A 14,036-nucleotide genomic window follows, 5' to 3' on the forward strand; every position below is an offset into this window, starting at 1 on the left:
TAAATGACTTTATGAGGTAATACTAGCTAGTCTCCAAACAGTGCCATTTCTCCTTCAAAGGATCATACTGTATTTTAGACCATTTTAACTTTCTTACATTTTTTATCTTTGATGCCATCAGGTTGTAGAAAACTGCAGGTATTTTCTCACAGGTGGCCTCGTAGTTGCACAGTAAAGTCTGCAATAATAAATCTGGGCAATATGGTTCTTCAATTCATTGAATGTCTGTGACTCTGCATTGTCTAGGATATTACCTCCAGTCGAAGTTTGTTGGCTTTCATTGACCACTCTGTCTTGACCAGACGCAGAGCCTGATCAGGAACCTCCAGACCCATCTTCACCATGCACTTTGTCTCTCGCACTATCTCCGTGATTTTGGGATCGAAGTTGACGAGTAGTTTTCCTGTGTCCATGTGGCGGACTAATAAGGTTGCTTGTAAAGCTGTTAGCAAAGAAGGGGAAAGACGTGCATATTTTGTGAAATATGAGGGAAAAAATGAATTCAGATCAGATGAGACAAATGGATAAGCCACTGACCGTATTGGAGCTGTGAGACCTCCCTCATCCAGGCTCTGTGATAGAGAAGCTCAAACTCCACAAACACAGCTGCAGTCCGGTTGTACATTCTCACCACGTCCTTTCCCTCTGGACTCGACAGGATCTCTGAGTTTTTCTGTAGAAAGTGTTCGCAGTTAGTGTTGTTTCTCAGTAGATTCAATTCTTAGTAGATTTCTGAAACTGTAAGAGAAATCTTACAGGTCATGTTGTGAAGTTTGAACCTACCTCGATGTAGTGTATAGGTTCCTGTATGCTCCTGTAGAGCTGTCTTATCCAGAGGACTTTGCCAGCTATAGGGGGCATGTTCCTTGCCAATGGAGGGTCCTCTCTGTGAATCTGGTAGAGCTGCATGGATAAAGAAAAACTGTGCTCAAGTCTGATCCATAATGCATCTGTGCCTATAGGCTACCTGACCATTTTTACGACTACAGATTACATTTATAAACATACCTTCTTGACAGACTCCAGCTCTGAGACGTAGTGCTGAAGAATAAGCCCAACTGTGCTTGACACTTCTGTCTTTAGACAGGGCATGTTCAGCTTCTGAAATCTACAGACAATAACAAATACAGTGCCTTGCGAAAGTATTCGGCCCCCTTGAACTTTGCGACCTTTTGCCACATTTCAGGCTTCAAACATAAAGATATAAAACTGTATTTTTTTGTGAAGAATCAACAACAAGTGGGACACAATCATGAAGTGGAACGACATTTATTGGATATTTCAAACTTTTTTAACAAAACAAAAACTGAAAAATTGGGCGTGCAAAATTATTCAGCCCCTTTACTTTCAGTGCAGCAAACTCTCTCCAGAAGTTCGGTGAGGATCTTTGAATGATCCAATGTTGACCTAAATGACTGATGATAAATACAATCCACCTGTGTGTAATCAAGTCTCCGTATAAATGCACCTGCACTGTGATAGTCTCAGAGGTCCGTTAAAAGCGCAGAGAGCATCATGAAGAAAAAGGAACACACCAGGCAGGTCCCAGATACTGTTGTGAAGAAGTTTAAAGCCGGATTTGGATACAAAAAGATTTCCCAAGCTTTAAACATCCCAAGGAGCACTGTGCAAGCGATAATATTGAAATGGAAGGAGTTTCAGACCACTGCAAATCTACCAAGACCTGGCCGTCCCTATAAACTTTCAGCTCATACAAGGAGAAGACTGATCAGAGATGCAGCCAAGAGGCCCATGATCACTCTGGATGAACTGCAGAGATCTACAGCTGAGGTGGAAGACTCTGTCCATAGGACAACAATCAGTCGTGTATTGCACAAATCTGGCCTTTATGGAAGTGGCAAGAAGAAAGCCATTTCTTAAAGATATCCATAAAAAGTGTTGTTTAAAGTTTGCCACAAGCCACCTGGGAGACACACCAAACATGTGGAAGAAGGTGCTCTGGTCAGATGAAACCAAAATTGAACTTTTTGGCAACAATGCAAAACGTTATTTTTGCCGTAAAAGCAACACAGCTCATCACCATGAACACAACCATCCCCACTGTCAAACATGGTGGTGGCAGCATCATCTTTTCTTCAGCAGGGACAGGGAAGATGGTTAAAATTGATGGGAAGATGGATGGAGCCAAATACAGGACCATTCTGGAAGAAAACCTGATGGAGTCTGCAAAAGACCTGAGACTGGGACGGAGATTTGTCTTCCAACAAGACAATGATCCAAAACATAAAGCAAAATCTACAATGGAATGGTTCAAAAATAAACATATCCAGGTGTTAGAATGGCCAAGTCAAAATCTGTGGAAAGAACTGAAAACTGCTGTTCACAAATGCTCTCCATCCAACCTCACTGAGCTCGAGCTGTTTTGCAAGGAGGAATGGAAAAAAATGTCAGTCTCTCGATGTGCAAAACTGATAAAGACATACCCCAAGCGACTTACAGCTGTAATCGCAGCAAAAGGTGGAGCTTCAAAGTATTAACTTAAGGGGGCTGAATAATTTTGCACGCCCAATTTTTCAGTTTTTGATTTGTTAAAAAAGTTTGAAATATCCAATAAATGTCGTTCCACTTCATGATTGTGTCCCACTTGTTGTTGATTATTCACAAAAAAATACAGTTTTATATCTTTATGTTTGAAGCCTGAAATATGGCAAAAGGTCGCAAAGTTCAAGGGGGCCGAATACTTTCGCAAGGCACTGTATATGTCAAAGTAACATTTCCAGAGTTGGTTCTGAAATTTTTAAATATACCAGCATGCTAATTCCATTTGTGAGGTAGACTACTCTTACATGGCTCTACCCAACGAATGTAAGAGTGGTGCTGGTACATACTATATTTGCTATCACGTAAGACTCTAGATTGCAGGGAATGGCGGTTAAACGTGTTAAAAAATATATATATATATCTGAGTCGAAAGTAGGGCACTGCCCCCTAAATTCCTGGGGAGAACCCGGTCTTATTTTTATTAAAATAGTTTGAGTGATATTTTCTACCTTTTCAGAAAAAACAAGGCATGCTGAGACGAGAGGATTTTGGAGAAACAGGAATTCATGAACATCTGGAGCTGGTTCTAAAGAAGATAAAGGACAACAACATCCTAGAATTAGGAATTAGAACTCTGACAACATGTTGAGCTGTGAGCTTTTCTTTGCCTACAAACAAAACAAAGCAGTTTAGACTCATCTACTCAAACCAAGTTGAATAAAACATGCCTCGAGGTTGCTTATCTGAACCATGAACTCTGCAAAGTCCACCTCAAACTCTGCTTTTCTGGGGGCCAGGATGTCATACTGCTTCTTCTTCATGGTCAAGTAGATGTTCTGGAACTTGGAAGCCAGAGTGTCTATACCCTCAATGGTGGACTGTCCCAGGACAGAGAAGGTCTTTACTGCAGTGATCATCCGAGTGATCTGAAAACAAGAAAGAAATTAATCTCAAATGTATAGCAGCAGGCCTTGTTTTTTTTATGGAAAAGGTTGGCTGCATTAATGAGGTACACACCTTCTCCAGTCTCTTGCAGAAACCCTCAAACTTGCCAAAGATGTACATCTCTGACACCTCAAAGGGTTTCTCCCCAGGCCTCTCCAGGGTTTGTTTCTTTGTCTTGTGGAAGCAGGACTGATACTCCCGGAACAAGTAGATACAGTCCTATCAAACCCCCAAAATGGTCAAAACTCAAACCTAGTGTAAATCAGGGGTAGAATTGACCATATTTTTGATGCCATCATCAATCACCTGTATCTTTTTGATGATGTCTTGTGTATCCTGTTCCCAAATTCCAGAGGTGCCGTTGTCAGTAATGTATGCTCTACATGCTGTAACCATCTGATTTGTGACCTGAGTGACAAATATTACAACAACCAAGCTTTAAATACATGTGCTCCAATTCAATTCCATGTCAGTTCCCATAGCTGATAAAGCCAAGTGGGTAATTTGTTAAAGAATTAATAATTCCATTAACTTTTTTATTATCTCTGATGGAATACAGAGAAAGTACTTACTTTGATGAAGAGTGAAGTCATTCGTTCAGATGTATTGTAATATTGTGACACACTGTGGATCATTCTAATGGCATTGATAAGGTTCTGAATGCTCTTGGCCATGGTGACCTGAAATAAAACATGTTCACTTGTGAAATCAATTAGAATAAAACATTTCAAATCAGAATAATGAAGACTAATTAATCATCTTATTTACCGGGTCACAGTTGTAGAGAGGTTGGCAGACTTTTTCGAGGGTGTACAGGAATTTCACATTATCCTTTGCCTCGTTGGCACAGTCGGTTATTCTGGCATCCAGCTCTCTCCACAACTAAAGTAAATAATATGTACCAACAACAGGAACATGTCAACATTATGTTGGAGCATGTAATGGTATACATTTCATTTTCATTGCCACTTCAGGAAGACAGACAAGTGATGATAGTACCTTTAGAGTCTTGGAGCGGTTGATATTGAGTACATTGACCACGGCCTTGCACTCGGGGCCCTTGATGTGCTCAATGATAGAGTTGAACTTAGCCGACATTCTCTTCCAGTGCTCTAACTCAGTCAAAGGTCCTGAGGCATCAGCTTCTTTCCTCATTTGATCACTCTCTGTAAGGACCTGGGGGTCATAGAAATAGAGTTGAAGAACAGAAGACTTGAAGTACTATGGATTGGCAAGTACATTTTTTTTTACATTTGTGCGGTGTTACAGTATGTGTAGGTTCATAGTACATAGACAGTCATACTCTGTAGTACCTGCTCAATCTGTTTGTACCACATCATCAACGCTTCCTCGAGTTGATGCACCATGTCAACATCTGCTGCTGCTGCTTTTACGTCTTCAAAGGATATCAGCCTGGCGAATTCAATGTTTGAGGCCGTTTTCAGTTGAACAGTGCCTTCGATGCATGCTTGCATTCCTGCAGTACATCATACAAATCAAAGTGTTGCCTACGTTTAACAAACTGACTAGACTTGTTGTCAGCTCAAAATCATGCAGAAAACAATAATTGAATGATGCTGTAGGCCTACTGTGTGTGTACACTACTGTTAAAAATTTTGGAGTCACTTAGAAATGCCTTTGTGTTTGAAAGAAAAGCAAACTGTTTGTCCATTAAAATAACATCAGATTGATTAGAAATACAGTGTAGACATTGTTAATGTTGTAAATAACTATTGTAGCTGGAAACGGCATATTTTATATGGAATAGCTACATAGGCGTACAGAGGCCCATTATCAGCAACCATCACTCCTGTGTTCCAATGGCACTTTGTTTTAGCTAATCCAAGTTTATCATTTTAAAAGGTTAACTGATCATTAGAAAACCCTTTTGCAATAATGTTAGCACAGCTGAAAACTGTTGTTCTGCTTAAAGAAGCAATACAACTGGCCTTCTTTAGACTAGTTTAGTATCTGGAGCATCAGCATTTGAGGGTTTGATTACAGGTTCAAAATGGCCAGAAACAAAGATTAGCTTCTGGCTAGCTTCTATGGAGGATTACAGATTTGAGGTAAATAATACTTTTTTTTTTATAAATATAAATTGGTGAGGCGGGTTGCAGGAGAGAGTTTTGAAGATGAGTTTATGGAAAATAAAAATATATATAAAAAGGTATGTGAAAAAAGTTGTAAATATATATATATATACGGGACACGGCAAGACGAGGACAAAAGACGTCTGAACTGCTATAACATCTTGGAACGAATGATCTATCTGGAGCATCAGCATTTGTGGGTTCGATTACAGGCTCAAAATGGCCAGAAACAAATAACTTTCTTCTGAAACGTGTCAGTCTATACTTGTTCTCAGAAATTAAGGCTATTCCATGTGAGAAATTGCCAAGAAACTGAAGATCTCGTACAACGTTGTGTACTACTCCCTTCACAGAACAGAGCAAACTGTCTCTAACCAGAATAGAAAGGAGGGAGACCCCGGTGCACAACTGAGTAAGAGGACAAGTACATTAGAGTGTCTAGTTTGAGAAACAGATGCCTCACAGACAAAGACAATGACATTTCTAAGTGACCCCAAACTTTTGAACAGTAGTGTGTGTGCACAATTTTGTTTTATTATTGTAACTCTCTCACCATCTAGGAAATGAATATAACGAGTGATTGTGTCTTTGAAGTTTTGTTTATCCTTCTCTCCATGTTTCGACTGATTCAAGGCACCCCAGTTTTCTGTTGCACAGACAGCTGGCATCATAATCTTTGACAACAGATTCCTGGTGCCTTTTAATAGACCCTCAGCGGCATCTAGCATAGAAAAATAAATCTCCTACAAAAAGAAAGGGAATGGAAATTGACCAAGCATTAACAGTCAGAAAACTCATGATTAGAGCATTCCTTTGTATTCAATATGGACCTATTATGAGGCTATCATAGATTATATGTACAAAATACAAAATCTTAGTCCTTCAGTTCAGAAGTCTCTACCTTCCGTAGATCTTCCATAGAATATCTCACCTCATGTATGTTTTTTATATTGACAGGAACGTCAATTTTAGTTCGTACAAAGAATGGGCACAATCCTGTCAGACATGTCTCAGACAAATTGGCTAAAAATAGTCTCATTATTATGGCTCCTTTTGCAGTTCCAGGAAAGGTGCGTCCACACTCTAAAACAAAATAAAATTCAATTGAATTGAACTTGCGCCGTTTAAAAGGTCTGAGTCAGAGTGAAAGGTGACATAAACAGACAATAAAATGTTTCATATCTATTTCACAAAAATCTATGAAGAACAATAATGTATTGGTGCCAATGTGGCTCTATAGTAAAGAAGAAATACAGAGGTAATCATCCTTCATTCACCTATTCCTGGGACTTCTGTCTCTTGGTAGACAAATGCGATGGTTTTACTTCCTCCTTTGGCAAAAAAATCATCAAATGGTGCCAACTGTGGGGGGCAGAGTGTCTACAAGATATCTCAGATCTTTGTTGTTCATCAAGCAGGTAAAAGTTAAAGAATTTGACCAAACAACAACAATTCATAGGGAACCTCAACAGCTTGTTGGGATTCATATCAATTACAGTTCTACTCACAGAAGGAGCATCTAAAACAAACTCTTCTACTGCTTGTAGTTCGAGGGAGAGCCTGTCAGCCAAGATCTCAAAGATGTATTTGTGCCCAGAGGTAAGTAGCTTCTTTCGAGCTTCTCTTGATTCCTTGTACCTGGCCTGAAAGGACAAAGTGTCAATGTTACTCTAAATGGGGTGGTGTGCTGTGCACATCAGGCAAACTGAGTGTAAGGTGGGACTGTAGCAGCCCAAAGTAAAACAATGTATTATACTATGAAGTGATAGCAGCTACAATTGTGACTTTGTGAGCACATAGGCCTGGGCAGCTGAACCTTCATTGAGCAAGTTCTCATCACTTCTTGTTCTCATCTCAAATTCCTCCATGACTATTCATCCAACAGACCTGCTTCTCCTTCATGGTCTCCTGCACAGCCTGGACACAACTACCAGATCGATGGAACTTGCTGCCCCGCCGGCCTACAGCACCTCGATCTGTGGGCACGTTGTCAGCCATGGGGCTAGGGTCACCTGTGCTATCTGGGTGATTGGTTCCACTCATCTTTTCATCTGCAAGGATGTGATTCAGGAGTCAGGAAAACATAGTCAATCAACAAAATCAGGATTTTGGCTAGAAGAAAGGTCTGTTGCTTTATTTGAAGCGATGATAAATGTCAGAAAATAAGAAATTCCAGATTAATCAGGAAAAATCCCATCCCTGCACTTGAGGACTACCTTTAGATTGTTGGTAATAATAACGTTAATTTAACTAGCTTTATTGAATGATAGGGGTCACTGGTAATGTTAGTGTCAATGATTTAAATATACACTAAATCACAAATAGGGGGCGCTGTGTTGTAGCCACCATGTCTCCATCTTGGCACTCCCCACAAATGTAAAAAATATTTTTGGACGCTATAGAAATTAATTGATTAATGTCTACATTTATTTTTGTCACATTTATTCTATTACAGAAACCTTAATGCATACTTTAAAATTACACTGCATTCGGAAAGTATTCAGACCCCTTGATTTTTCCACATTTTGTTACATTACAGCCTTATTCTAAAATTGATTAAATAATTTTTTTCACAATACCCCATAACGACAAAGCCAAAACAGATGTATTTTTTAAATGTCTGCAAATGTATACAAAATGAACTGAAATATCACATTTACATAAGTATTCAACCCTTTACTCAGTAGTTTGTTGAAGCACCTTTGGCAGCGATTACAGCCTCGAGTCTTCTTGGGTATGAAACTATAAGCTTGGTACACCTGTATTTGGGGAGTTTCTCCCATTCTTCTCTGTAGATCCTCTCAAGCTCTGTCAGGTTGGATGGGGAGCTTCGCTGCACAACTATTTTCAGGTCTCTCCAGAGATGTTAGATCGGGTTCAAGTCCAGACTCTGGCTGGGCCACTCAAGGACATTCAGAGACTTGTCCCCAAAGCCACTCTTGCGTTGTCTTGGCTGTGTGCTTAGGGTTGTTGTCCTGTTGGAAGGTGAACCTTTGCTCCAGTCTGAGGTCCTGAGTGCTCTGGATCATGTTTTCATCAAGGATCTCTCTGTAGTTTGCTCCGTTCATTTTTCCCTCGATCCTGACTAGTCTTCCAGGCCCTGCCGCTGAAAAACATCCCCACAGCATGATGCTGCCACCACCATGCTTCACTGTAGGGATGTTGCCAGGTTTCCTCCAGACGTGAGACTTGGCATTTAGGCCAAAGAGTTCAATCTTGGTTTTATCAGACCAGAGAATCTTGTCTTTGGGGAACTTTTGGCAAACTCCAAGCGGGCTGTCATGTGCCTTTTACTGAGGAGTGGCTTCCGTCTGGCAACTCTACCAAAAGGCCTGATTGTTGGAGTGCTGCAGAGATGGTTGTCCTACTGGAAGGTTCTCCCATCTCCACAGAGAAACTCTGGGGCTCTGTCAGTGACCATCGGATTCTTAGTCACCTCCCTGACCAAGGACCTTCTCCCCTGAATGTTCAGTTTGGTTGGGCTGCCAGCTCAAGGAAGAGTCTTGGTGGTTCCAAACTTGAATGATGGAGACAACTATGTTCTTGGGGACCTTCAATGCTGCAGACATTTTTTGGTACGCTTCCACAGATCTGTGCCTCGACACAATCCTGTCTCGGAGCTCTACATAAAATCCCTTCGACCTCATGTCTTGGTTTTTGCTCTGACATGCGCTGTCAAATGTGGGGCATTACATAGACATGTGTGTGCCTTTCCAAATCATGTCAAGTCAATTGAATCTACCACAGGTGGACTCCAATCAAGTTGTAGAAACATCTCAAGGATGATCAATGGAAACAGGATGCACCTGAGCTCAAATTCGAGTCTCATAGCAAAGGGTCTGAATACTTACGTAAATAAGGTATTTCTGTTTTCATGTTTAATACTGTTATGACCTGACTAGATCATAAATGAACAATTGTCCAGACAGAGGCTTGAGTTTACGAATTGACGGTTTATTACACCAACTTTACACAGGCTACTGTTTGGGCCGTAGCACACGCCAAATAGATGACAGATAACCCACAAGCCAATCGTGACCTTCTCTTGTGAAACCCAGACGTAAGAGAGAACAAAGGCTGAACCTGGTCTTAACTTCCAATGCTCCACCCCCCTGCCCAACCCCCCTCCACGCCACTCCGCCAACCACCAGGATGCCCGGCATCAGAACATTCCAGGCATTCCCGTGATTGGCAGATAGCAGGTTGATTGACAGGTCGGACCCCGCGAACACCGGGTACTGGTCAGTACAACACAACCACCTCCTAGCCTAACACATAACAAACACACAGCTGTCTGTGCGGGTCGCTACAATACATTTGCAAAAATGTCTAAAAGTCTGTCTTTGCGTCATCATTATGGGATATTTTGTGTAGATTTATGAGGATTTTTTGTATTTAATCCATTTTAGAATAAGGCTGTAACATAACAAAATGTGGAAAAAGCCAAAGGGTCTGAATACTTTCCGAATGCACTGTATATTATGTGAGCAAAACATAGATTAAAAAAATGTAAATGTATATGAACATTTTCCATGAAATTACTAATGTTAAGCTACTGTCCGTGCTACAACAAAAACATACTTTAAAATTTTAAACTAACATTAACGTTATCTATGTAATGTTAGCTAGATAAAGGTATCTAACGTTAGCTAGGTAATGCGTATGACAATTACCAACAATACAGTAGCTAGCCAACGTTTATTAACGTTAGCATAACGATCAGGTTGCACCATTAACACCGGTATGTAACATTATGTTTGGCCAGTTGAACTTGTTAAATAAAAGGTACATAAACATTGCCTCGGCTAATTTACTGGCTGTTGTTTTAATATTCAAACTAAAATACATTAAAATATCATAATTACCGTTTAGCCCGTTTCAGCAGGTTGACTCCATTATTTCAAACAAATGTTTAAAATCCAACTGCCACTCTCGAGCTGCAGCCTAAGGCTCGCGATCGAACATGCATGATTACAACCGGCTCGAGTATGAATCCGCACTTGGACCCATAATTTCTTGCTACTGCTGAGATTGCTTAACATTTCCTGGTATTCAAGGATATACATTTACAACCAGTCCTGAGCACTAACATCTACAGTAGACACTAGTAAGTACCATTCTCTTCTTTCATGGAGATAACGTTAGCTAGCTATAAGTGCATTGGTAATCTTCAGAGAAAATAGTGTCTTCAATGCTGTTATATTATTTTCAAGCAGTAGCACTATAATGCACACACAACTAGCTAGTAACCTTTGACAGTTGGGTACTCTGTGGAAACATTTACATTTAAGTCATTTAGCAGACGCTCTTATCCAGAGCGACTTACAAATTGAATCATGGACATATACTCAGTTTCAATAAATGAGCCTTATGCTTGTTACTGTAGCTCAGTGGTAGGCAACCCTGTTCCTGGAGTGCGGACGATATTGCAGGATTTTGTTCCAACTAGGCACCACACCTGACCAACTGAGCTAATTGATAAGTTCAATGGTTGCCTAAATTCAAAACACCTGGTCTTCCAGGACGGTTAAATTAAAAACATGAAGTGCATGCTGCACTCCAGGATCAGGGTTGCCTGCTGGAGCTACTTCATTTTTTGTGTGTGTGTGTGTGTGTGTGTGTGTGTGTGTGTGTGTGTGTACAGATAGTCTATAAGTGCTTAAAGGTGTGCTTTAGCCCAAGTATTCGTGACAGCACAAATACTGTCCGTGAGTGATCATATAGGTCTATACGCCTTGAGGGTACATAGTATATCTATTTTTTTCTCTGAGCTGTACACTTTTGTATCTCTCCTTCCATCAGCAATGTCGGGAAATCCAGCAGTGGTGATGCGTTTGGTGGCTTCGGTTTACGCAGTGGCAGAGAAGGCAGGAGCTATCATACGGAGGGATCGTGGAAAAGGTTGGACTTACTGAACGCAGAGTGGGGCAAAGTGCTGAATTGAGGGAGATTGATAGACAGTGAGATGGAGGCTGAATGTTGTTTATAAATTATCTCTCACTCTCTCTTATGTGGACAGACGGCGGCTAACGATCTACAGACACTGGCAGACAGGCAGGTCCAGCAGAGCATATGTGCCTCCCTATCCAAAAGCTTCCCCAAAATCACCATCATCGGAGAGGAGGTGGGTGTGTATAACATCAGGTATTGAGCTTAAGGGTTGCACTATTGTCTGGGGCAAGTGAACTCAGCAGTCGCGCAAGTTGAGGTTGCCCAAGGTGATTATTTTTTTAAACAACAAGCCTAAAACAGATCTTCCTGGTTCATCCCTATTGTTTAAGTGAAATATGGACCATTTATGGCAGCTGGGTAAATTGTGGTTGCCCCATTTAGATAGGTTATTATATTTTTCTAACATTGGGGCCACACTGGAAGTGTAACTTTTAGTCAGTGGGAGCAGAGCGCTAGCCGCTATGTCAGATCTTAGAATTCTTGAAAATAGAACCAGAACTTACTTTTACACTGGAGCAGCGCAAGCCTTTCAATGAGCTGGCATGCTTACGACAGTTTTCTCTGAAATTAATTGGAGCGTCTCACACTCTGCAAAAGTTATGCGTCCGATGTAGCAGGCCAGTAGAACAGATTTTTCTGCTTCCTCCCTGTTGTTTAAGTGCTCTCCCTGCAGTTTTGCGTGTAAACAAATGTTATTTTACATTTTCAGGAAAGTGACTAATCTTTGGACAACCTAAAAATACAGCTGACTTGTCCGATTGGCAAGTATTTTCAGACCTTAATGTAAATCCATGCAACTTGCATGAATAGGATCTGTCCTAATGTTACTGACCAATTCATTTTGATGTAAAGATTAGAGTACACAACACATGTTGCACAACATCTGTCTTAACAGTGAACATCTCTCACATCAGGATCTGCCAGAGGAGGCTGTTAAAGAAGACCTGATTGAGAGCAGTCATTTTGAAGAAATCCTACAAGTCCTTTCCATTGGAATACAGTGCCCTCAAAGAGGAGGTGAGACGCAGGGACTTCAGAGCTGAAACTGAAACCTACTGTACTGATTTGGATCATTTTCTGGGTACTGACTTTTCATTCCAGCTGTGTTTCTGTGTTTGAATGTCCCGGTGTCTGAATTTTAGCTGGTTGTGTGGGTTGACCCCCTTGATGGCACTAAAGAATACACTGAAGGTAAGCTTACTACAGCGTTATTATTTTGCCAGTCTTTTGTTTAGATCACTCATTACAGGCTTCCAACACATACCCTCGATTACTACCAGGTATTTCAGTGTCACTCTTCTCTTACACTTCCTCTTAGACCTATGCATTGTCCTCTTTGACAAAAACCTGGGGAACATTTAATTCAGTCATCTCCTAATCATCAGTGCTGATTCCCTTTTTCACTCTCTTTCCTGTCACCCCTGCTGAGCAGCAGCCAAGTGTCTTTACCTGCCACATCAGGTCCAGATGTGTCATACGGGGTCGGACGCCCAGCTTCTCAGCACGACTCTCCGTATGGTGACAGAGGGAGGGTTTTGGGACTGGGAGCGACAAGAGCAGAATAGGTGAAGGATAAAGGAGGAATGCTTGGACTTCTAAATCTTTTTTTTCTTTGCTATTATACTACCCTTACATCACTTGTTTGTTCTTCATGCTGGAAAACTACCACAGTATGTCTACTAGATATACAGTGTGATGTCGATACTTGTGTGAAGTCCACTGTTTGTGTGTTCCCTTCAACTAACATGTCATCTGATCTCAGGTCTTCTTGAGCACGTGACTGTACTGATCGGCATTTCATATGGAGGGAAGGCCATTGCCGGGGTCATCAACCAGCCCTTCTTCAATTACCAGGTACCAACAAGTGATCGACGACAAATAATCTTTCTGCCTTATACCCTCTCACCTATCAGTGCACGTTGAGTAGGGAGAAAACATTTTAGAAATAGGGAGCTAACAAATTCTTCATTTTCAGTTGCAAAACTTTTTGCTACATTGTGCCCAATTGAACACGACCTTGGTCCGTGAGTGTGTAATGTCCTGTGTTTTGTATCCACAGTTGGGGACGGAGACAGCAGACATGTGGGGAATGCCGGGACTGGGCGCCTTTGGGTTCGAGCTACAGGAGGTTCCGGATGGCCGCCGCATAGTCACCACGACCCGTTCCCACAGCAACAAACTTGTCAGACACCGTGGATGCCATGGTACCTCATAATGTGATAAGAGTTGGCGGAGCAGGAAATAAAGTGAAATGAGAAGGTATGGTGGGGGTACATAGGTAAACATCAATAAAATGTCTTATTTCTCTGAACCCTTTCTTTGTGTGATTGTTCAGCTTGTGGAGGGGAAGGCCTCAGCCTGTCTTTGCCAGTCTAGGAACTAAAAAAGTGGGACACTTGTACCCCTGAAGCCATCCTGCATGCATTAGGAGGTAAGCAACATCCTCTTGATCATATTGAAAGTACCTCTGAGTAATGATAAAATAATGGTGTCTGTTTTTTTCTTTCTTGTCCATCCCTCTGCAGACATGCATGGCAGTGTGTT

General features: G+C 41.2%; 1 protein-coding gene and 1 pseudogene across 3 annotated transcripts in view; one reads left to right on the forward strand and one right to left on the reverse strand.

Annotated features, from left to right (window-relative positions):
• The window catches only part of LOC118387096 (dynein axonemal heavy chain 8-like), a 65,824-nt gene extending 58,249 nt beyond the window's left edge, over positions 1-7,575 (reverse strand). For 2 of the 3 annotated variants that reach the window (XM_035775252.2, XM_035775253.2), the window contains exons 1-6: positions 3,012-3,084; positions 1,009-1,108; positions 784-903; positions 538-673; positions 255-442; positions 98-178 (exon numbers count right to left, since the gene is read on the reverse strand). In XM_035775252.2, the coding sequence (XP_035631145.1) occupies positions 98-178; positions 255-442; positions 538-673; positions 784-903; positions 1,009-1,108; positions 3,012-3,076 (690 nt within the window). In that variant the 5' untranslated portion in view covers positions 3,077-3,084. Of the gene's footprint in view, positions 1-97; positions 179-254; positions 443-537; positions 674-783; positions 904-1,008; positions 1,109-3,011; positions 3,089-3,230; positions 3,429-3,519; positions 3,667-3,753; positions 3,856-4,019; positions 4,128-4,215; positions 4,330-4,446; positions 4,624-4,760; positions 4,925-6,093; positions 6,284-6,471; positions 6,624-6,817; positions 6,903-7,048; positions 7,184-7,427 lie in introns of those variants that run through there. The other variant, XM_035775254.2, reaches the window with a different exon arrangement.
• A 5,568-nt stretch (positions 7,576-13,143) lies between these two features.
• Positions 13,144-13,875, forward strand: LOC118387145 (3'(2'),5'-bisphosphate nucleotidase 1-like; annotated as a pseudogene).
• The last annotated feature ends 161 nt before the right edge of the window (positions 13,876-14,036 follow it).

Source organism: Oncorhynchus keta, chromosome 8 (genome assembly GCF_023373465.1).
Source record: "Oncorhynchus keta strain PuntledgeMale-10-30-2019 chromosome 8, Oket_V2, whole genome shotgun sequence".
Lineage (NCBI taxonomy): Eukaryota > Metazoa > Chordata > Actinopteri > Salmoniformes > Salmonidae > Oncorhynchus > Oncorhynchus keta.